This window comes from Musca autumnalis, unplaced genomic scaffold (assembly GCF_047663935.1).
Source record: "Musca autumnalis isolate F117 unplaced genomic scaffold, ASM4766393v1 scaffold_5, whole genome shotgun sequence".
Taxonomy (NCBI): Eukaryota; Metazoa; Arthropoda; class Insecta; order Diptera; family Muscidae; genus Musca; species Musca autumnalis.
In genome coordinates, this window is record NW_027412088.1 from 125,477,708 (window position 1) to 125,502,888 (window position 25,181).

The window sequence follows — 25,181 nt, forward strand, 5'->3', positions numbered from 1 at the left end:
TTCTCTGCGGCCTCTCTGAGCTATCACCTAAACAGAACCCATGTGCACATTGGATTTGCAGTCAATTTATCAATTAATATTTCAAACTGTTGTTTTATTGTTATTTTCACCATATTTTTGATACACAAAATTAATAAATCATGCAATTAATCAAGAATTCATAGCGATCATGAATACTCACGTAGGGAGCTTCTCACGAGTGAGTTGCAGCTCACTTCTCACGTCTCGACCTATCACAAATGACAAGGGAGGAGCGAAAAAAGTGAAGAGGGTTTCACAAGTTTGAAAATTGAAAATAGTGCCGCATTTTGTGAACCCTTGAAAATATAATTTGCGTTGCCATATCGTTATTTTATTTACAAATAATTTTGCAATAACTAAATTCGTAATTTTTTTATAAAACATTAATTTATTTTAAATTAAATTAATATTTCTAAAACGAAAAATAATTTTTATCAACAATCCACTTTAAAAATACTTGGTAATTGATAAAAATATTAAATGTTTGATATGTGGCAACATCTGTAACAGCTGTTTTTGTTTTGTTTTGACAGATACATAAATACATATGTAAAAATTGTTTATTTACGCCCGAAGAATTTCCGCAATTTGCAAAAAAGTGAACAAAAACCGTTTAAAGGTCATTAAATGGCAAAAAGAAATGAAAATGTTTAATATTGCATTTTGAATGATGTGCGAAACGACAAACGCTGAGGAATACAAAGAAAACCAAGCAAAATTTTGTGGAAGTCGTTCCATGCGATGCCAATATCTCACTGGATCTTTTGTATTAGTTCAAATTAAGTTGTGAAACATCCCATTTTCAGCATTTGGAAGGAATTTCAAGAATTGTAAATAAATACAATACGTGAAACATCCGATCTCTTCTCCAGCAATAGGACCAATCATATGAATGCTAAGTACAATTCGTGAAATTCGGATCCTATTCAACATTTGAACCAATTTCATGGATTTTAAATACAATTTCTCAATTTTCAAGAAGGTTAACCCTGCAAAAGGCTATATAATATAAACATGCTCTTTTTTATTAATTTAATCCTTCCTATTGTGGCTTGTTCGTGGAATATGTCATGCCAAGGTGGTTGTTAAGATACCATTCCACTGGGTTATTGAAGATGCCATCCAAAATGATTTGGATCTTTTAGGGGTCACAGTCTTGTAAAAAGAATGGGCGAAGGTGGTAAAAAGGTGACATATAACTTGCACTCATGCTTGAATAGAATCTTTGGCATCGAATATTTTGCTGGGAACCTTAGCGAAGTACCTACAAAAAAATTTTTAGAAAGGTGTTGCTCCTGATAGGATCCTCTTCCATTCCTGTTTTCATCATATGATTCTGAACCGCTTCCCATATCTGAAAAATTTTGGCCAACTTCAACTCCACCTCCAAATTACGCCAAACTCGATTGAGGTCTTCCTTGCTTCATTGATACACGGATAAACATGTATAGTTGCCAAAAGAATTTCTAATTGTTTTTTATTTGTTACCTTTAACGTAAAACACAAATAAATACAATTGATAATCATTGCAAAAGATTCGTTTCTTGTCGATTTTTTCTATAAAAAATGTCCATAGTTACATTTTTTTGTTCAACTCACCTTGATTTCTGTGGTGAGAGAAAATTGCCTCACATTCTCACTTTTTTGACATTTATGATAGCTACTTTTCTCACGAACGTGAGTTTTGTTCTCCCTTATGCTGTTTATAATAAGGGAGGAGGCGAGAGTGAGAAAACTCACGGTGAGATGATGTTCATGATTGGGCTGATTGTTAAGAAAATGTTTTTTCCTTTCAATTTTACTTCTTGTTTCTTCAAAAATATTCACTGCAACTGAAAATAACTGGTTGCTGAAAAATATCCGGTTCGTCAACTGAGATTCGCAATTTCAGTTGAAAGTTGCAATACGTAAAGTAATTTTGACAACTGGCAACTCCACTCAACGATAATTGCTATCGATAATCGACCCCTAAGCGTCATGGTGGCTATAAACACTACTTTTGAGTCTGTGATTTGTAACCGGTGCATGTGACTGCAGACGGCGTTTCACATCATTTTCCCTTATCTTATTTATCCTTGGCTAAATTTATCTGTCCAGGATATTGCCCCCGAATATCACCGACATTCTTCCTGAAGTGCATTGTATGCTCATGCCACCCTAATCCTTTTAACAAATGTACGTGACATGGCTAACCTCAATGTTGTCTTACGAGATGCATCTACAAGTTTTGGGAAATTGAGCCTGTACTACCCTACGTACGTATTGGTATCTAATTATTGTGAATGTTGCTGGGCTAAATCCGGCAACACATATAACGAAACATTACCAGTTAGCCCTGGTTGTGTGGATGGAGCTGAACGACCCATTGCATTTGTTTCAAGGTCATTGACTAAAGCAGAGCGTAACTACAGTCAACTCGATCGAGAAGCATTGGCAATAATTTTTGATAGTGACAAATTTTTTACTTATTTTCATGGACGAGAATTTAGACTCAAAACAGATAATCAACCGCTTTCTCGTATATTTCATCAAAACGCAAACACTCCTGCTAAGACGACATAGCAGGTATGCTTCTTTTCTTCAAAACTTCAACTACAAAGTCGAACATCGCATCCAGGGCTCCAATTGAAGAAAACTTCAAAATTCAATCACTTTCTAGTAGAAGGAATACAAAGTATACAAGTTCAAATTATTAATCAAATTTCAACATCCTGAATTAGGCTGTGACCATCGCAAACGAAACGGATAAATATATCGAACTTTCTAAAATGAAAAAGAATTTAATTATTGGTAAGAATTCCGATCCAGAAGACTCAAATCAAAATCGAGTCATCTTCCGAGGCGATCGTGTTGTCATGAAACTCCGTGCGAACATTCTTAATGAATTGCATCACAAAGTCAAAATGAAAACAATTGGCCAGAAGATACTGTTTTTGAAAGGCATCGATACAGGCATTAAAAATTTGGTAAGATCCTGTTCTGATTGTGCTACGGTGAAAAAGAATCCAGATAAAGTTATTACGCATCAGTGGGAAAAGCCAGATGAGAATTTTCAAAGAGTCCACACAGATTATGCTGGCCCATTCCAAAATCATTTCATTTTTGTATTGGTCAACGCCAAATCAAAATGGCCTGAGGTAAGAGTGATTTGGGAATCACCGACAACTAAGTAAACTATATGCTTGTTACAAAACATTTTTGTCACGCATGGTTTACAACAAATTACCGCTTCAGAGAATTGCCCAATCCTTCTGATGTTCGGGAAGCGGAAAGGACGTTCCGGAACATCATCACTGCTGCAGCCGCTCGCCATATCCCTGCTGGTCGAATACCCGAAGTAAGACCAAATTTCCCAGCAGAGGCGACGGGATTAGCAAACGAGCGTGATGAGCTTCGTCGTATCAACCCCAATGACCCCAGAGTCAGGGAGCTGACACTGGAAGTTAACAGGCTGGTCGGCGAGCATAAGCGGAACAAATGGTTAAATCATCTGAAGAGCTGCAACATTGGAGCCGGTATAGGTGAATTGTGGGCAACGGTTAAGTCACTCTCGAACCCTGAAAGAAGGGAAGATAGGACCTCAGACACGTTTGGCGACGTTACGTTGACTGACCCGAAGAGGTGCGCAAGTAATTTCAATCGACAGTTTGTCGAGCATCCCGAGAGTGACAGGGCGAAGAAAACAGTATTACGTCGCATCAGATCTCTTCCTGCCGAGAATGAACCACCACAATTTACAATGGATGATGTTGCCAATGCCATCAGGAACGCTAAATCATCCAAAGCGTTGGGCCCTGATGGAATCTCCATGGTAATGTTGATGCAGCTGGATGAGCCGGGAGTCGAGTATCTCACCAAAGTCTTCAACTTGTCGCTAGCCACCCTCGTTGTTCCCGAAGTCTGGAAAATGGGCAGGGTGGTCCCACTACGGAAGCCAGGCAAGGATGCCAGCAAAAGTGAATCGTACAGACCGATTTCGCTTTTGTCGCCCGTAGCAAAGACACTTGAGGCCTTGATCCTCCCCAGTATCAGAAATAGCTATCAAGTTGCCGATCATCAACATGGATTCCGTAAGTAGCACAGCACGACAACAGCGCTGCACGCCATTACCACATATATCTGTAAAGGACTCAACCAGAGACGGCCGTGCGATAGAACAGTGATGGTGGCTCTTGACTTATCAAAAGCCTTTGATACAGTCAGGCACTCCACGCTGTTTGAGGACATTGAGCAGACAACCCTCCGGCAAAGCTTGAAACGTTGTATAGTCAACTATATGTGTGGACGCCAGTCGTACGTGGAATTCAGGAATAAGAAGTCCAAACCCCGTAGAGTGAAACAGGGAGTTCCCCAAGGTGGGGTGATATCTCCGGAACTGTTTAACCTCTACCTCTCCTGTATTCCACCCCCTCCAGACGGCATTGAGATCGTGACGTATGCGTACCTATCCTGATGACATCTGTGAGAGACTGAACAACTATTTAACTGATCTTACCACTATTTTCCATTCGAGGAATATGCAGATTTCCCCCACAAAATCTGCAGCCACTCTGTTCACCACATGGACAGCGCAGTTTGGACGTGAGTTGAATGTCGTGGTCGACGGTAGAAGAATTCCGACCACAAACTGCCCTAAAATTTTAGGGGTCACATTCGACACTACATTCACGTCGTTGAAAGTAGGAACAAGGTCCTCAAGTCCCTGGCCGGCAGCACTTGGGGTGCAGATAAAGAAACCTTGTTGACCACATATAACGCGATAGGTCGGTCTGTGGTAAGCTATGCGACTCCAGTCTGGTCCCCGAGATTGTGTGATTCGAACTGGAAAAAGATTCAAACTTGCCAGAATGCAGCCCTGAGAACAGACAGGGTGCCTCCTCAAATCTTCAGTGGACCATCTACATGAGGAGGCAAAAATTCTTCCTGTAAAGCAACACAGTTAGATGCTTTCGTTGCAGTACCTGCTTGGATGTTATCGTGTGAGCCATCCCAATCACCATCTTGTGGGTAGGCCCGGCCCATTCAGGGAGATCAGGAAGGATATCCATGCTCTAGAGGGAGAGGTTCAACGATACAGGAGAGAACCCCTAGTTCAACAAGCATATCAAGCAGGATTGAATAGCATTCACACGGACATAGTTGCCAAGGCCTTAAGCAATTATAGTATGAATAAAGTACTCGGAGTACATACTCCATCTATCGCAGCTGAGGAGCGTCAGCTGCCACGACAAACTAGCGTAGTTTTGGCTCAACTACGCTCGGGATATTGCAGTCGCCTAAATTCTCATTGGGCGGAAATCGATCGCGCCGTGCAAGACATCTGCCCAGTATGCGGCATGGGCCCGCACGACACACAACACCTTTTTTAATTCCCCCGCCAAACCTACCCATCTAACTCCAGTGGATCTATGGCTACATCCCATCGAAGCAGCCACTTTTCTTGAACTGGAGATAGACCCAGAGCCAGATTGAACAGAGGAACGAGGAAATAAACATAATAAAAACACGGTTACAACAACAACAACAAATTATTGTTTCTGATAACGCATCTATTTTTCAAAGTAAATCTTTTCACAACTTCTGCATTTCAAATGGAATTACAAAGGGGAAAGTCCTTTTCAATTATATCTCGGTAGAGAATTAGGAATCAAATTGGACACTATTCGACCTTGGAAAAAAATTAAGTCTACTTCAGTTTCCTCAAAAATACGTTATTTAAGCCTGGGAGACATAGTACAAGTGAGGTGGTATGAAAAAAATAAATCAACCGGGAATTTTGGAACAATTAAAGCAAAAATTGGGAATCTTCATTACCAAGTTAAACTCGATAATGGTTATGAACTTAAAAGACATATCAACCAACTTTATAAATCCAATGTCGAAATTCCGCGGAAAACTGTTACTTGCTCGGATCAACCTGCAAAGCAAAAGCAACCTTTTGATGAAATTAGTATTGAACGCCGCGTTACCTATCAACCAAGTTTGCCTACTTCTTAACTACAAGTACAACCAGCTTAACAAGCTCAAACTCCAGAATTAAGAATATCAAGCCGAATTAGAAAGGCCTCCTAGTCACCTTTCGGATGATTTTCGTTATTAGCCTAGGAGAATTGTAGTATCCAAAATTGATATATGACAACTCTTTATTCTATGTTATTTGATTCTATTTTTAATCGTTATCATCTTTGTAGATAATTACAATCCACTTTGGAACTTTATTCTACTGTTAATTGCAACGTTTAGCACTTCACTACTATTCTTTGATTCTTCCATCACACACAACGATTTTTAATCTCCTTTTACCAATCTAATAAAATATCATTATTGAATTATTCCTTATTCAAAGTGTGAATTTATTTATCTTAAAAACACAACACTAGTGCTTCTAGGCATAGTGCAGCGAGATGTTTAATCGTATCTACCTACCCCGCATCATCACACAACTGCAAAATACTGGTTCCATCCCACTTACAGGTTCATGATCTAACGCTAGAATGACCCGTAATAACTCCTATCGCGATTCTAATCTCGGACTTACTAAAAGAGAGTAGGGATAGAGTTCTGCGTCTCGGTATAACTGGCCATATAAGCTTCGCTACCCGACAGTTTTGTTCCTCAGACCAAACACGGCTGCCCATATAGTAAGAATTGACTACATCAATAAAATGGCACAGCGGCGGTCTCACCGAACATTCTGTTTGGATGCTTTCCGACTGTGAGCCTGCACGAACCATTTCATCAGCGATCTCGTTACCCTCAATATTGCAATGTTCGGGTACCCAGCATAAGACATTTAAATTTTGAATGTTTTTTTTCGAACGTGGTTTCTTTCTTGAGAAAGCAGGGCAAAGATGACAAATGGCACCAGGTTGCAGGATATCCAAGGCAATCTGGCCCAGAACCAACTCCCTCTTTTCATTAAATAAGTTAGGTATAAAAACCACTGTGGGACTTATTTCCGGTCACAGCATGGTTAGATCCCTAACTTGAAGATGGGATAACAGTAGTGTCGACAACTGTAGACTATGTGAAGATCCAGAGGAAACAGAGACGGTCGAACATCTACTGTGTAGGTAACCCTCACTTATTACGAGGAGACACCGATTCTTTGGTAGATATGACATAGATCCCATCTACATATACCAATTTGCCAAAACTCTTACCTGTTTTGGCAAACACATCTAATTCAATTTATCCACTCCTTCCCACAGGAGGATAACGACTGCAGCCATCACCACAATCAACAGACACACACCCTCTACATTCATACCACACGGCACTCTTTTCCACTTACACACACATCAGTCATCAACCTCATCAAACCACATCATATCACTTTTTCCACCTACACACATCAGTTATCAACCACATCATATTCGCAAAGCAGTAACCAAATCAACATCCATCCGGCTTTACACATACATCAGTCATCAACCACATCATATCCGCAAAGCAGCAACCAAATCAAAATCCATCCGGCTTTTTTCTCCACCAACACACACATCATTCATTCCCTGCAATAAACCTACCACAACACACAATATTCAGGATGATCACAATGGACCTCAAGGTCTCCGAGTGGAGCAGTTGCCAGTGAGGCGGCTGCGCATCCTTAAACCAAACCAATCACAAATCTCAAACAATTTACATCTGATGTGATTTACCCATTAAACCACAAGACAATTTAACACACAATTTGAACACAAATTTTATGTTGGTTTTTAGAGCTGTACTCTAATATGAAATTTGAAATTTTGGGGGCTTTGAATTGCTCACATAACTATATCAATAAACCCACTGAATGAATCCTTATAAAAAATCAAGCAGGAATCGGGATATAAGAGCAAGTTTTTATTGTTCTAAATTTATACCTTTGGCCCCACAATAGGTCCACAAAAGGTGGCGAATTTGAAGGAAATTCGCTTAATCAAAATTATTGTGAGCATCACTTTCCACAAAACTAAGAACACTGTTCAGGCTTATAAAGTTTTCTATTTTAGTTGAAGGAAATTCTAAAAAAAAATATAGATATCATACCATTGTACTCGGTTGGGTACAGCGATGTTGCTACTTAAATAAAGTTCCTCCACAACAACAAACATTGACGTAACTTTCTGTAATATGAAAAAACAAACACTATTCTTCACAAAAGTATTAAAAGCATTTGTTTCTGCAAAATCAGTTTTTCCTCTACGTAACGCTATTACTACTGACCTATCAAAATTTTACAAAAATGACAAAGTGTTCCAAAAACAAAACAAAATGCACATTAACGATACATTGTTTTGCACTTTTTTCTTTACTTGTCAATTAAACTTATTCTGTGGAATGCGAAGGTAAACGAAAATTGCCTAATTTCTTTTGCTAAAAAATTCATACATGCCCAAATGTTTCCTTTTTTCTGTACTCAAGCGAGTACAATGGGTGGTAATGGGTTAAAGGGTTTAAAGAACGTAAACAAACTGTTACAAGTTATACGGATTTTGGTAAAGCATTTGATAGAGTGAATCATAATCTTCTTTTATATTAATTTGATTGCTTTGGTTTTGGTAACGGCTTATTGTCATGGACTTCTTCCTACTTATGTAACAGATCCCAGTTATTTCTGTTTGAAGATCGTCAATCAAAGTTGATTACTGTTCCATCTGGTGTTCCACCAGAGTGTTTTTTTTACTATTTGTTAATGATTTACCTTCATCGGTACACAATTCAAAGTTACTGATGTATGCAGATGATGTCAAAATGTACTATAAAGTTCCAAAAAAGTATTGATTCACTACAAAATGATCTAAATAGCTTCGCTCTTTGGTGTGATGGATAGATTTAAGAGTGGCATAACTCAAAAAATGCGTTTTCTGAGTTAGAAATTTCTATTTTTTCTACGACTTCTACTTTACGTTGTGTCAAATTTTCATGCTGATATCTCTAAAACTAAACGAGTTGCAGCTCATTCACTACGAGTTTCGCATAATACAACACAAATTTTTTTGAATTTATGAAGCACTAAAACACTCATTTACAGAAATTTAGCACTGATATCTGGCTATCTGGTTGCAAAATATAGTCCAAGTAGTTACTTTAGTTTTTGTGTAATAATCTTTTTAAGTTGGGAAGTAAAATTTCAATAGCCAACTTAAAAGGCGTTTTTCTCGAAACTTGATTTTTCGAGATGTGTCACTCTTTGAGTAAATGAGCGATATGTGCTTTACCGGGAATTCTCAATTGTCAGGGTATTATAAAATTAATGGGACAGTTTTGAGCTCCGAAGTATCGTTTATTGATCTCGGTATTTTAATGGATCCAAAATTAAATGTAAATAATCATATCAACGGTGAATAAAGCAAAAGGTGTATTAGGTTTTATAAAACGATGGGCTAAGGAATTTTCAGACCCATATGTCACTAAACAAATATTTGTTTCTCTTGTTAGAATATGGATCGGTAATATGGGATTCTCACTATGCAATTTATGCTGATAAATAGAATCCGTTAAAAAACAGATTCTACTCTTTGCCTAGAGAAGTTTTCGTTGGAATGGTTACTTTGTTCTTCCCTCATATACTAGCAGGATAAAATTGATTCGATTACCCCCATTAAAAAGCAGATGCATTTAATGCCTCAACTTTTATAATATATCTAAAAATACCGTAATTTGTACATATTTCGCAGGGTTTCTCCAAAACGGTTACATTTTTTAGTGTTATCTTTTGGGAATATCCTTATTGTAAAATGCCTCCATCGCGTTGTTTCCTGCATATTTTTCAACGACAATTTGATAAATATATCGACTGTTGAAGTACTGTGTTAAATCAATTAATATTGTACGTTGTATATGTAACCTTTGCTTTTTGTCTTTTATTCTATATACAAACTCCATTGTATTTTGTATTTTCACTTCAATAAAATTATTCAACTCAATAGGTTATGGGCCCTCCATGACATTTTGAAGAATTGTGAAAAAAGAAAATTTTAAATTTGGGAATAGAATTTGAACGTCAGAATCATGGAGTTTTGCAAGACCATCAAGCCATTAACAGGAGAATGCGATTGGGCAATTTGGAAGAGAAAAGTCAAAGATATCCTAGATTTTTATGAAGGAGCTCTGGATGTGGTTTCAAGAAAAATTACAAAGCCAGAACCTTTAACAGAGGGAGCAACTGAAGCTGTAGTGAAAGATTACAATACTCGGTCTGCGTTTTACAGGAAAACGAACCGTGTCGCCAAAACCGTTATTGCTAGTACCATATCTGATAAGATATATATGAAGGTAATGGACAAAGAATCGGCAGCAGATGTTTGGGAAGCATTACAGCAACAATTCGAAGCAACATCCAAGGACCAATTGTTTAAGATGTGCACAGCACTTTTCTCGTTTGAGTGGATTGAAAATTTGGATGTTTCAACGCACATTTCTAAACTTAAAAGTTTGTGGACGGAAATTAACGCTGGTTTGGAATTAAAAGGTAATCAAAAACTTCCAGAACTGCTTCTTATTTGTAAGATTCTGCATGTGCTACCATCATCGTTCGAAAAGTTCAAATCGAGTTGGATGATGATAACTCGGGATGAGGATAAGTCCTTAGACGAACTTATTATACAGCTTTGCCTATATGAAGAAGCCTGAGAATGTTGAAGGTCAAGAAGCTTTAGTCATCAATGAGAAGTATTCCAAAAGCAAGAATGTGAGTGCCAAAAAGGACAGTATTTGCCATTACTGTAAGAAGAAAGACCATTGGATAAAAGAATGTCGCAAGTGGATTGCAGATGGCAAGCCTTCCAAGTCACAACCAGTTAAGGATCATACACATGTGGCACTACATGCGATGTCAAATGAAGTAAATATCGCAGATTCAAGTTTGGTATGGTGGTTCGACAACGGTGCAACAAAGCATGTTACCAATTCAGATAAGTATTTTGTGAAATACGAAGAATTTGAACAACCCAATTCAATACAGTCTGCAGGAAAAGAGTGTTTAAAAGCCATTGGGAAAAATAGAGCTGTTAGCGAAAGTCAACAATAATGAAAGAATTGTAACTCTAAACGATGTATGGTATGTTCCAACTATATCTCGAAACCTTTTTTCGAATTTAGCTGCAAACGATAGAAACCCTAATAGCAAATTTACATCTACCACAAACGAATGCAAAATGTACGTCGATGAAGAACTTGTGGTACATGGTCAACGAGAAATCAATGGCACACTATACAAGCTTAATGTCCATCCAAATTCACACACACAGAATATATCCCTGCTTGAAGAAAAGTCGGTGTTACAGTTATACCACGAACTCTGGGGACATCAGGACTATCGCCATGTTAAAATGAAGCTTAAAAAGGAAATGGGAATTTCAGTGAAGAATACAAGTGAGAACTGTGAACCATGCATTTTTGGAAAGTCTTCTAGGAAACTTTTTGGTAGACGTGACGCTGCTAGTGAACCAGATGAAATAGTATCAACATATGTATGTGGCCCTTTTCCACCTTCATTCAGAGGATACAGGTACCTTGTAGTAGTTAAAGATCATTATACGAAATATAGATATGCTTATTTCATAAAACAAAAATCGGAAGTGAAAGATTCGCTTAAAGAGATGTTGTTCACCAAAAATGTCAAGGTCACACTGTAAAAATGTTAATTAGAGACAACGGTGGCGAATTTGACAACGATGACGTCAGAAAAATTCTTGCTCAGCATGGAGTTACTCATAAGTTGACTGCTCCATATACCCCGCAGCAAAATGGGTGTGCTGAAAGAGAGAATAGAACGATCGTAGAAATGGCAAGGACTTTCAAGTACGCAAATATGGAAATTGAATTTCCAGAATCATTATGGTGTGAATTTGTGAAATCAGCAATATATATTTTAAACAGAAGAGGAAAGTCATCTGAAGCTGATATTAGCCAATTCGAAAAATGGTATGGTAAGAAACCTAGAATCCGACATTTGCGAATCATTGCGTCGACATGTTATATAAAATCTAGAATCCGACATTTGCGAATCATTGCATCAACATGTTATATGCACATTCCAAGTCAAAGGCAAAAGAAAATGGACAGAAAGGCTGAAAAGGTAGTATATGATGGAGACGAGCGATATCGTATTTATATACCAGAAAAGAGAGATGTTCATGTTTCGAGAAATGTTAAATTTGTAGAAAAAAAAAAAAAATAATAATCGCTTAGAAGAAAAAAAAACACAATAAAATCCAACGTAAATCCAGATACACAACGTGTTGATTTGTCAAAGATTAGACGTTTCAATGATTTAATTCAAGATGATGAAATTCTGAGTGGACTGAATGAAGAGTCGGATCCAAACATAGAGCCAAAAGATGATCAATTAGCCAAAGATTCACCAAATTTAGAAGAACAAAATGATGAACCTACGAGCAGCAATCCTGAAGATAATTAAAAGAGAAATGCAACATATGACAGTGAGTATGAAGATGCTATATCAGGAAGTAACGATAGACAAGAATCTGAAGAAGAGAATTGCAATTACAGCAAATTAAGAAATAGAAAGGTAATGCTTTCCCAGGAGTTTGTTAATAGCATAGAAACTCCAAATTCATATTCTGAAGCTACTAAAGGCGACCAAAGATCAGAGTGGTTAGCAGCCATGGAAAAGGATGGCAGTGTGGATACCTTCAAGGCGAGACTAGTCATTAAAGGATATAATCAAACAAAAGGACTTGATTATGACCAAACTTTTAGTCCGGTAGCAAGGATGTCCAAAATTCGGTCTCTGTTAAGTATTGCAGTCACAGAAAAGATGCACTTAGCACAGTTCGATGTTTCGACTGCCTTCCTTTATGGAGAGTTGGACGAAATAATTTTCATGAAACAGCCAAAAGGATTTGATGACGGAACAAATAGAGTTTGCTCTCTAAAAAGAAGTTTGTATGGTCTTAAACAAGCACCACGGTGCTGGAAATTGGGATTTAAAGCAAGCTCGGCTGACAGTTGTCTTTACATCAGAGAAAAACAGGGGAAGAAAATCATTCTTGCTCTGTATGTAGACGATGGTTTAGTTGCTGCGTCTGATGTAAACGACTTGAAGATCTTTCTAGATGAACTTAAAGCTGAATTCAAAATTACACACAAAGATGCAAATTACTTTCCTGGTTTAGAAATTGAAAAGTCGGATGATTCACATGGCAAAATCCAACGTAAATCCAGATACACAACGTGTTGATTTGTCAAAGATTAGACGTTTCAATGATTTAATTCAAGATGATGAAATTCAGAGTGGACTGAATGAAGAGTCGGATCCAAACATAGAGCCACAAGATGATCAATTAGCCAAAGATTCACCAAATTTAGAAGAACAAAATGATGAACCTACGAGCAGCAATCCTGAAGATAATTTAGAGAGAAATGCAACATATGACAGTGAGTATGAAGATGCTATATCAGGAAGTAACGATAGACAAGAATCTGAAGAAGAGAATTGCAATTACAGCAAATTAAGAAATAGAAAGGTAATGCTTTCCCAGGAGTTTGTTAATAGCATAGAAACTCCAAATTCATATTCTGAAGCTACTAAAGGCGACCAAAGATCAGAATGGTTAGCAGCCATGGAAAAGGATGGCAGTGTGGATACCTTCAAGGCGAGACTAGTCATTAAAGGATATAATCAAACAAAAGGACTTGATTATGACCAAACTTTTAGTCCAAGCAAGGATGTCCAAAATTCGGTCTCTGTTAAGTGTTGCAGTCACAGAAAAGATGCACTTAGCACAGTTCGACGTTTCGACTGCCTTCCTTTATGGAGAGTTGGACGAAATAATTTTCATGAAACAGCCAAAAGGATTTTATGACGGAACAAATAGAGTTTGCTCTCTAAAAAGAAGTTTGTATGGTCTTAAACAAGCACCACGGTTTGATTATGACCAAACTTTTAGTCCGGTAGCAAGGATGTCCAAAACTCGGTCTCTGTTAAGTGTTGCAGTCACAGAAAAGATGCACTTAGCACAGTTCGATGTTTCGACTGCCTTCCTTTATGGAGAGTTGAATGAAATAATTTTCATGAAACAGCCAAAAGGATTTGATGACGGAACAAATAGAGGTTGCTCTCTAAAAAGAAGTTTGTATGGTCTTAAACAAGCACCACGGTGCTGGAAATTGGGATTTAAAACAAGCTCGGCTGACAGTTGTCTTTACATCAGAGAAAGACAGGGGAAGAAAATCATTCTTGCTCTGTATGTAGACGATGGTTTAGTTGCTGCGTCTGATGTAAACGAATTGAAGATCTTTCTACACCTTTTTCACATTTAATTCGAAACATTCCAGTTGTAATTCGTAACATTTCATTTGTAATTCGATTATTCTGTTTGTAATTCGTAACATTTTATTTGTAATTCGAGAATTCCATTTGTAATTCGAATTATTACATTTGTAATTCGAATTATTCCGTTTGTAATTCGAATTATTCTATTTGTAATTCGAATTATTCCATTTGAAATTCGAATTATTCTATTTGTAATTCGAATTATTCTATTTGTAATTTGAATTATTTTATTTGTAATTCGAATTGTTTTATTTGTAATTCGAATTATTCCATTTGTAATTCGAATTATTTCAATTGAAATTACAAACAGAATAATTCGAATTACAAATAGAATAATTCGAACTTCAAATGGAATAATTCGAATTACAAATCGAATAATTCGAATTTCAAATGGAATAATTCGAATTACAAATGGAATAATTCGAATTATAAGTAGAATAATTCGAATTACAAATGAAATAATTCGAATTACAAATCGAATAGTTCGAATTACAAATGAAATAATTCGAATTACAAATGGAATAATTCGAATTACAAATGGACTAATTCGAATTACAATTGAAATGTTTCGAATTACAAATGGAATTCTCGAATTACAAATAAAATGTTATGAATTTCAAATGGAATTCTCGAATTACAACTAAAATGATTCGAATTACATCTGAAAAAGGTGTAGATGAACTTAAAGCTGAATTCAAAATTACACACAAAGATGCACATTACCTTCCTGGTTTAGAAATTGAAAAGTCGGATGATTCTGTAAAGATAAGTCAGAAGTCATATGCTAGGAAAATTTTGGAAAAATTTAACTTTTCTGAATATAGAGCAGTATCAACTCCGATGGAAAGTACAACAACCGTAGCAGAAGTTCAAAAATCAACAAGTGATTTTCCATATCGTCAAGCAGTTGGAGCAATAATGTATTTAATGTTGGGAACTAGGCCAGATTTGGCATTTAGTGTCGGTGTTCTGTCAAGATCTCTGGAATCCCCTACAAGTGGAGATGTACAAAGACTTAAGCGGGTTCTTCGTTATATTGCTGGCACACTTGACTATGGAGTAATTTACAAAACGAACGGTTTAAAGAAATTGGAATGCTATAGTGATGCAGATTATGTTTACTGTATGAGCACAGGACGACCAACAACTGGAGTAGTAGCATGTTATGCAGGCAGTCCTATATCATGGATAAGTCAAAGACAGCCAACCGTATCTACCTCAACAACCGAAGCTGAAATCATAGCAGCGAGTGAGGCCGCTAAGGAATTGATGTGGTCGAAAAGCCTCTACAATGACTTAATTAATTCTAATGAAGTACCGGTAATAACCATCGATAATACTGCTGCTATCAGACTGTCTCAAAATCCAGAGTTTCACAAGACATGATGACCAAACCGTTACCAAATCTTCGATTGCTTCACTTCATAAATATTCTTAATATTAATCATTTAAACAAGGGGAAGTGTTGAAGTACTGTGTTTAATCAATTTTTACATTGTATAAGAAACCTTTGCTGTTTGTCATTTATTCTATATACAAACTTCATTGTACTTTGTATTTTCACTTCAATAAAATTATTGAACTCAATAGCGACAATGCATTGAAATTTCAAATATGAGAATAAACAGCCGGTGTGAACGTTGTTTGAAATATGTTTTGTAGAAAGTATGGTATGAAATACCGCCTAAACAACATAACATAATAAATGTTTTACAGTTTCAGAATGTTCTGAAGAATTGCTGAGCAAATTATTTGGAACTTTTTTGCGAAAGGTTACTTGGTCCAACTCTCAATAGTTTGGCTGTTACCGACCATAATTCCAGAAATTATGTAAACTTACCTATATTTTATCAATTTTGATGCACTAGGTTCGGTTTTTCCTAGTTCGTCTAATCGACACTTAAGTTCTACTACTTTAGGACTACAAGATTGCTGAAGACCGCAAAGCAAAATTATTTTTAGTTTCTGAGATAAAGCCCGATTCAATGGAAAAACGGTAATTTTAGCCCGGTATAGATGAAACCATAAAATCCAAACCCGATCTAAAAACAAAAAACCCAACTAGGTGTTTTGTATTCTCAATATGTTCTTTCAGAAAATGCCCACTAGAAGTTGTTTGCATTTTCAGGGTTGCACAGTGTAATATAGACTTTGATATGAACATTAACATCATTAACTCTAGATTAAATTCTTTTCTGAATATATGAGTTGTTAATCTTAACTTATAACTAGACACCGGAATTTTATGCCATTTTCAGCCATTTTGACGGGATATTGAGGCCACAACCTTCAAAATACCGGAAATCGGGAGGTGCCGTACTGTGGGGCTATATGAAGACGTGGACCTATACCGACAAATTTCAGGTGTAAAGTTGTATACCCCTAACGAAGACTTAATACCACATTTCAGCCATTTCGGTGGGATTTTTAGACCACATATCCTTGTATATATTTTTGCATATGGTTTTGGATATGCTCATTTTATGCTAATACGTAAAAATATTTTAAAATATGCACTATATATGCAAAATATGCAAAAATTTCTGGGCCTAATTCGTTTTATTTTGTGACAAAACGAGTTTCTGCCTAATCAGATTTTCTCTATGACCATCCTAACCATATACAGTATAATATCGATAATCCGGACACCCCATGTTTCGGCGGTGTCCGGATTATCGAATTGTCCGGATTACCGAGTATCAACAAAAACATATAATTTTGTACATTAATAAGGGACTTTCACTATACTGATATTATATAAGGAAACGAATTCATATTAAGCAAATATCACGGGTTGCGACAATTTTATACCAGGAGCAGCTTCCCTGGCTACCAAATTTACTTCTTATATTACTTCAGCGTAATTTTAGTGGTATTTGGTGAGTATTTTTGCCATTTAAAACTTCTCTACAACTGGTGTATATTTATTCATATATATTTTTTAAGGATATAAACTTCGTAGCCCATGTACATATATTGATTTCGCTTGTCCATGGGACATAACCCTCTTATGACTATTGATTGAACTTTAGAACTCAAATGCACTCATCTCATTATGGTGAATATTTAGCCATAACATCACCAAACCACCTCATCTCGTCTAAGAAACCAAAAAGAGATATTGTTTTATATAAATCTTATAGCTTAGGAATAAGACAAAATGGAATTTGAAACTATTGGTTGAATAATTACGAGAATGCTTTACAACAATCCTTAGTTACCGATGATTTAGAAATGTCAAAGAAAGAAAATGACTAGGTCTCTCTAGTCGTTTTCTCTTTTAGCTAAAAATCCCAATAAAAACTAAGCTATTAATCCCAACGCTTTAAAGGATTTAAACATTTCTTGGTCAAATATCTTTGGAATACAAGGGTCTTTCTTACTTAACGGAAATGAACTAATTCCTTTAGAGAAAAGGAACACGCAACATCGATTTTCAGGGAACTAGACTACCCAACACTAGGTTTTAAATATTATTCCGTCTCATAGCCAGTCATCAATGGTTGAACGAAATGAATATTTGACAGATTCAAATAGTTAATTCCTTATTGACTATATAACTGAGTTAACAGTGGCTATGGAGAAAGTCGAGATTTGGACCAACAACTTTGAAAAACTTATGTTTTCTTATTTATACACCATTTGCTATTGTTAAGAACGAAAACGTCAATGAAATAAATAAGAATCTAACGTTCTATATAAGAAAAAAATATTGATGTCCGGATTATCGAGGTAAGAAAAATATGTGATGTCCGGATTACCGAGTCTACAATGTAAATAATTCTGGTGTCCGGATTACCGCGTTGTCCGGATTATCGAGACTATACTGTACATATGCATTTGCATAGGATTCCGCTGTCTACTTATAACTTATATAAATATGCTAAACGGCTGTTGAAAATATATAATCTGTAGCTGGTATTCAATGATGACTTGTCATCCACCATTATCCGGATAGTGGTACGTACACGAACCCTTACGTTCAATGGGCGGTCGCCCCCTCGGTCGGAAGCAGTGGGAATAAGTTGCGTTGGGAACGTTAGAAAAAAATGGAATTTTCGAATTACAAATGGAATAATTCGAATTACAATTGAAATACCTCGAATTACGAATTGAATCTAAAAAAAATGGAATTACTTCAGAAAATAGTGTAGAAACAGGCAGAACATGTCCAGCATACTTAGGTTACTTCCCGATGTAAACTTTAAAAACGCCGATACACGTGTCTCATATTTTTAGCTCTAATTTCCAATTCTGTTCAGCTTTCCTTTTCTGTTTTTGTCGCACAGTGTAATTATGAACAAACTGTTTTATTTTTGAGAAGATGGGAAGAATATAATTCGTCATACCTACCCCCACGAAGATTGACCTGAATAAATAAAAATTGTCAAAATGACCATGCAAAAGCGATTATACACAAATTTAAAACTTAAAAAAAATATTATAATTTTATTTTATACCCCGTTTTAAGGAAATATTTCACATATTCAATTTTAAAGCCTAATATTTAACTTACAATTAAGATAAAACTAAATATAGTTTAAAACTACTACGAATCTAATACTCTTAATTTTAAAACAATTTTGTTTTCAAGAGGTCGAAATGTGATACTAAAATAATTATAATTATAAAGAGAGGTTATGTTACGTTTATGGCACCACTTTCATTCGTTGTTGTATCTGTGGATGGTTTTCTGCTGACAACGTTATTACCACTATTAATACTGTTGTGACTTGTGTCGATAGTGTGAGTGGCAACTGACGGGACTGTAGAAATAGTTCCGCTGTCAACAGTCGTCGGAACTAAATGTTGATTATATTTATGTTGAAAGTGTTGAGAAAATGAGTTGTTAAATATGGCACTAGGTGATGGTGGTGGCAATGTTAAGGAAGATTGTATGAGTTGCGTCGAGTGGGAACGTTGAAAGCCCAAGTTTTCGGATTGTAAAATATGACAATCTGTTTTTGTCAATGCCGAGTCATTCACAATTGAATTGCAGTTGCTAATGTCCTGAACATCTTCGTGCGTTCTTTTTGTTAATTGATTTATACTAAGAGGATTGTTTGCATCTCTAGGATTAGCTCCTACTGGACTTCTCTGAAGCGGGACGTTTATTGAATTGGATTTGCTGTTTATGAGATGACATGATTCAGTTACAAATGCTGTTGACAAAGGTATAGATGTGGATATAAGAGGTGACTTCGAGGGGGGAACTGCTTCAGAGGCGGATGATGAAATTATTTTATCACTGTCTCCATGATGTACAGCAATAGTTTTACTCGAAGTTTGGTTTGACATGTTCGATTGGATACCTCTAGTGGTTGATATTGAGCCAACTTCGCTTTTTCCAGTGATATCCAATACATTAAATATCTTGTCGGTGCAAATATTATTGTGATTAGTAGTGGGACTGCTTCCAATAACATTGTTATTATTATTCATAGCAAGGCCCATAGCGAGATGACTTAAACGATTTCCAAGTAACATCGCTGGACTACTTGTAAGAAGAGAGCGCATCATACGGTCTGATAACGAAGCTGGTATAGTTGTGGACGTAGTAGCAGTTGAGATTGCGCTTCCAGAGCTATAAGAACTAATAGATTTTGTCGAAGACGTAGATGTCGCAGTAAGTGTAGAAATAAGGCTGGATATTGAGTTTTGAGTGCTACCTGCAACTTCGTAGACAGAACTTTGTGGTGTGCACAAAGTAGACAATGGAGTGGACGGTTGAAAATGCTGGTGCAATTTATTTTGGGATTGTGTTTGTAGTGATTGTATATTCGAATTAGTGGGATTGTGGTCACTAATAGCATTTAAGGAATCGGTATTTTGGATGGTAGGGCTGGTCATACTTGTTGGTGGGCTCTGAAAACTAGAGAAACCACCTGGACTTGATAGACTGTGATTTAGTGATTCGTTATCTTCATCGTATGTCTTTGCATTGTCATCTGCACTGTCGCAACTACCAATATTTTCATTATCTATATCATCATCCTCGCTACGTTGACCGTCTATATCATCCAAATCATATTGTTCTTCTTTTACGTTACTGCAGTTTATTCCAATAGACTCCATGTAGCGTATACATTTTTTCTTTCGCTTACATGGCTTGCACCATTGACTTTGTTGATCAAGACCGAAACGAGCTCGGCATTTCTTCATATTATTGCCACCGGAATCAGCCGGCGAACGGTCTTTCTTCCTCTTTTTCTTTTTTGACACATATCCGTAGTTATCCCTCGCACTCCACCCGGGGTACAACTCCATATGTAACTGCCTTTCCTGTCGAGCTTTTTCGTAATATTTGCTTTGTTCTTCTCTTGATAATTCGTGCCACCGTCTACCCAAAATTTGATTGATTGCAGCCGATTCTTTTAAAGTGCATTCTGCAACAACTTTTGCTCTCATTTCCTTCATATACAACATAAAAGCATTTAATGGTTTTTTAATATGTGGTTTCTTCTTTTCTAAGCAACTGTCTTTGTCGTTGTCGTGACCCTGTACGGATTTAGAATTCTTGCTATCTAGATTTTTAACAAATCGTTGATTTATCGATGTATCGTTGCTACTGTCTTGTTTCGAAACTGATGGTGTTATCGCAGTGTGTGTACCGATTATGTGATGTTGTGATGTATGCACGGAAGGTAGAAGATTGGGTGAAAATCGAAAGGAGAAGTCACTGGACAACGTCGAATTGATAGGAAGGGATGAAGGGTATGGACTTCTGAAACTGGAAGCAGCTGAGTATACAGAGGGGGTATGCCAAGTCGTTACCTGTGACATATCGGGGCTAATCATAGGATACGGATACTGGCTGGAAGGAAAGGGGTAAATTGCAGGTCTTCCCAAGTTTATGGATTTGGCATCAATTTGATACGGAGGAATACCGCAATGAGCCGGCGGAGGCGTATTCAGGTGATCTCCGTTGTGACTAAAGAAACACGGTAAACCTATTTTATTTGCCATTGTGACAGGCAATGACGCTGCAGATCCATTTGAATATGGATAAGGAGATACCAAATATCCCATGTTGTATGTGGAAGTGTGCGGCTCAATTTTGTTGAAGACAGGACTATGGCCGGAACGCGTAGAAATTTTTCCACTTTTTTCCTCACTTTCTGTTAAATCGATTAAGCTAGATTTTTCCTCCAACAAATTTTCCGATGAAATCTTCTCATCCTCTCGATCACCCTCATCCTTGAAAACTTTTACCTCGTCTGTACTTCCTAAATCGTCACCAGAAGAACTCGTGTGACGTGTATGACTTGTATGGGGCATATCGGCGGATTTTCGAATTGACTATTCTTGTTACAATTTAAACTAGTTAGTACTTAAAAATCGTAAAGGGTTTTTAATTGATTGCACGCTATAAAAAGAATAAATATTTGCTGCGCTGTAAGTCACACGAAATTCCTTTTTATGGAAATATTAGTTTTGGTTTATGCGTTTTTCTACTTCTTAAACATATTTATATAAAGTAACTAAACCTGTTTTATTTAACAAATTTGTTAAAGTCTAATATTTGCAAATTATCATTACTTTTTATTTCACAGTATTTGCTTGCAAAAATAAGTATATACTTGATGTCTAATAAAAACATTGCATTTTCACGTTTCTTACGTCTTAAGTGATAATTAATTTGTAATAATGTTGTTATTTGTAAAATCATTAAAGTTTTCTAATTGAGACATTCGTTTTTAAAGACATCAAATATATACTTATTTGCTGCAAACAAATTTTATATTATCAATTAAAATACCATTTAATGTTGATCACTTTTAAGTGCAGTGAATAGCTTTGTCGATTCAAACAAAATAATAATAATAAATTACATAACATTTACTTAAAAAGGGGAATATGATGATCCACATTTACCTTACGTCTTCACATAGATCACAGATTTGTCTGTGTATGTTTCGTGTAATTTATGAAGACAAAATTCAGATAAATTTGTTTTAATATGCGGTACACATCGTAAATCGCCAAAGAAAAAGCCTGCAACTGAAGAAACAGCATGCGGAGTATAAGGTTATCTGCTATCAGGATATTCCAAGGCTTGTATAGATGTAGTCATATGCGTAACTCATTGCATATAAAAACGAAATACAAATTTATTCATTCACCGTTATCGTCAGCATTGTCCTAATAACAAAAAAAAAAAAAAATAAAAAAAATTGAAAAAATACCAAAAAGAAAAAACAAAAAATTGAATATTTTATGGAACAGTTATGTTTATAATGTTTGTTAATTAAATTTTTGACAAAAATTCACTCCCAAAACTATTAAATAAAAGAATGAATTATGCCTTTTGAATTATGCGCACACCAACTGATTCGCCAATTCATATTCACCCTTATTACGGTTGGCGTTGTCGTATATCGAAGGTCACACTAGAGTGGTTTCATTGAAACTTTTAGGGATTCTTAAATCGAGTTCCCCACTACAGCCACTTCATGATTTTACTCTAGTATGGAAATCGACCTAGGAACCCTGGATTTCATGAAATTGTTTCAATGAAACCATCTAGTGTGACCAAGGACTATCCCAAATTGCCAGCGGACGTGTCGTAACGTCTAATTGGTATTATGAATGCATTTGTACAAAAAAGCAAAAATGTATATTTTTAAAGAGTTCTTTTGGTAACAGAAATTAATAGAGTTATTAGTAGATCATTTTTAAACTTTTAATCCAGAAGAAAATCTAACCCTACAGGTTTTACAATCAAAATAAGTGTTTGGCATAGACGTTTTTGTGGTCGTTGGCGTAGTCGTTGTCGTACGTATATTTTTTGGTACCACGTAACATTTACGACAACGACAATTTTTTCCAATATATTTTAATAATCATTGCCAAAAAATCTTTTGAAATTGATTTGTTTCTATTTTTATATGCTGTCGTTTACAAAATCGGCCACGAATCTTTCCTCGTATTTCAACGCCATACGTAATACCCATTTGTCGTATTACGCCATACGTAATACCGATTTGTGGTATCAAAAAAAAAATGTTATATTTAAAACGAGAAATCCGTTCTGGGAATTACGAATGTTTTTATTTCGATTTTTTAAGGATATAACATGTTATAAAAGTCAAAAATTGTCGTTGTATATCATTTTTCATCACATAAAAAATGTAACTTACGACTACGCCTACGACGACGTCTATGCCACTTGAACGTCTACGACTACGCCAACCGTAATAAGGGTGATTGTCTCAATGATATGGCAACAACTTGCACGATTTCGGAATAATGTCGTATGAAAATCCAAGGAATATTTTTTTCTCTGACGCCTTTTTTATTGATCAATTTTTCTTTGTTATGTTTTTTAATGGAAGATTATAATTTCTAACCTTTCTGATGATTTGTAATCATTTTGTATTTATAGTAGAACAATGTAAACTTTGGGTACGAATATGTTGAGTCTATCAGCATTAGCTTAAATTATTATGTTGCAATTTTATAACAAATCATTTTGTTTTTCGACAACAAACTAAAATGAAATTAACCCCTTGCTGTTAGATACATACAAATTTGCCAAGGCAAATTTGTTTCCGACATTTGGCTCCGAATTCATACTGAAATCGGAAGAAAAACATTGGCGTCTTTTTTTGTGAATATTGTAAACAAATCATAACATCTTAACATCGTCGTCAGTCTATTTTTTAGTTTCAGTTTTAATTTAAATTTATTTCTTTCGTCGTAACAAATCCTATAGGCCATAGTAGTTACATAAGTAAGCTAAAATTAGACAATAAAGATAATAAAGTAACAGTAAAACAAAAATAACACTTTAAAAACATTCCTTACTCAATAGCAGGCTACACCCTAAAAGCAATTTAGCAAAAGCAAATAAAAGAATTATGAGATAAAAAAAAAGAAAGAAAGAAAATTATAATAAACACTTCTTTCATAAAAATTTTATTTTTCTTTGCCTTCATTATTTTTTCTTTTTTTTTTCATTTTTCTACCACAAACCAAAACTCCGACATAAAATAAAACTCACAACAAAGTGGTGGCAAAACAATTAGCTGTTCTTCACCCTTGTACAAGTACAGTGCAATGTTTACAATACTTTTCGGTCGAGAAAATTAACAACCCTGTGGTAAATTAAACTTTCATGTATTTTGTTGTTGTGGTATTGTAAACAGTAGTAGATCTACAATCTTAACAAGATGTACAAGATCTACAATGCCACTTTACAACCATGAGTGAATATCGCTATTGGTATATTCGAAGCGGACATTCGACATTTGGTTTTTTCAGATTTTCGGATTTTTCAGATCCGACATTTTAGTTTTTATAAGGTCTAAGCTCATGGCAAAGTCTACATTACACATCAACACACATTTTGTTAATAGGTTCTGCCATAGAATAATCCGTGCGGTGGAAGTCTATATATAAGAGTTGGTAGTTTTTACTTGCGCTAAAAGGCACCTTTTGTCTATAGATGAAATTAAGAAATCAGAAGGAATATAACCTATTAAAATTTTTAGCACCATCATCGAGTTTAACATAATGCGCCTCCTTTTAAATGTAGGTAATCGAATTAATTTTAGCCTGCTTGTGTATGAAGCCAATACAAAATCGCTGTTCTAATGTAAACCTCTCAGCGCAGAAAGCAAAAATTGCTTCTGCACTGATTCAATTTTATCAGAATAAATTGCGTATTGAGGGTCCCAACAAAACCGTATTCTAATATAGGTCTAACAAGAGACGTAAATAGCTGTTTTGTTATATAGGGATCTTAAAATTCTTTGGCCCATCTTTTTATAAACCCTAAGACACCGTGAGCTTTATTAACAATAGAAATTACATGATTATTAAAATTTAATTTTTGATCCATCAAAATGCCAAGATCAATAAATGATTC

The 25,181-nt window shown here is 35.9% G+C and overlaps 2 protein-coding genes across 6 annotated transcripts in view; both read right to left on the minus strand.

The window, feature by feature from the left end:
- Nucleotides 1-25,181, minus strand: part of LOC141405249 (protein pangolin, isoforms A/H/I/S-like) — a 449,154-nt gene that overhangs the window by 251,272 nt on the left and 172,701 nt on the right. For 2 of the 5 annotated variants that reach the window (XM_073989354.1, XM_073989358.1), the window contains one exon: nucleotides 22,187-22,453. The exons of 1 other annotated variant lie outside the window; for it this stretch is intronic. The gene's annotated coding sequence lies outside the window, so the exon portion shown is untranslated. Of the gene's footprint in view, nucleotides 1-22,186; nucleotides 22,454-25,181 lie in introns of those variants that run through there. 2 more of the 5 variants (XM_073989355.1, XM_073989356.1) reach the window with 2 other exon arrangements.
- LOC141405248 (protein pangolin, isoforms A/H/I/S-like) lies at nucleotides 18,733-22,319 on the minus strand. Its single transcript, XM_073989353.1, has 2 exons — nucleotides 22,187-22,319; nucleotides 18,733-21,677 (listed from the first exon to the last, which is right to left on the minus strand). The coding sequence occupies exon 2, from the start codon at nucleotides 21,587-21,589 to the stop codon at nucleotides 18,950-18,952; it is 2,640 nt and encodes an 879-aa protein (XP_073845454.1). The 5' UTR covers nucleotides 21,590-21,677; nucleotides 22,187-22,319; the 3' UTR covers nucleotides 18,733-18,949.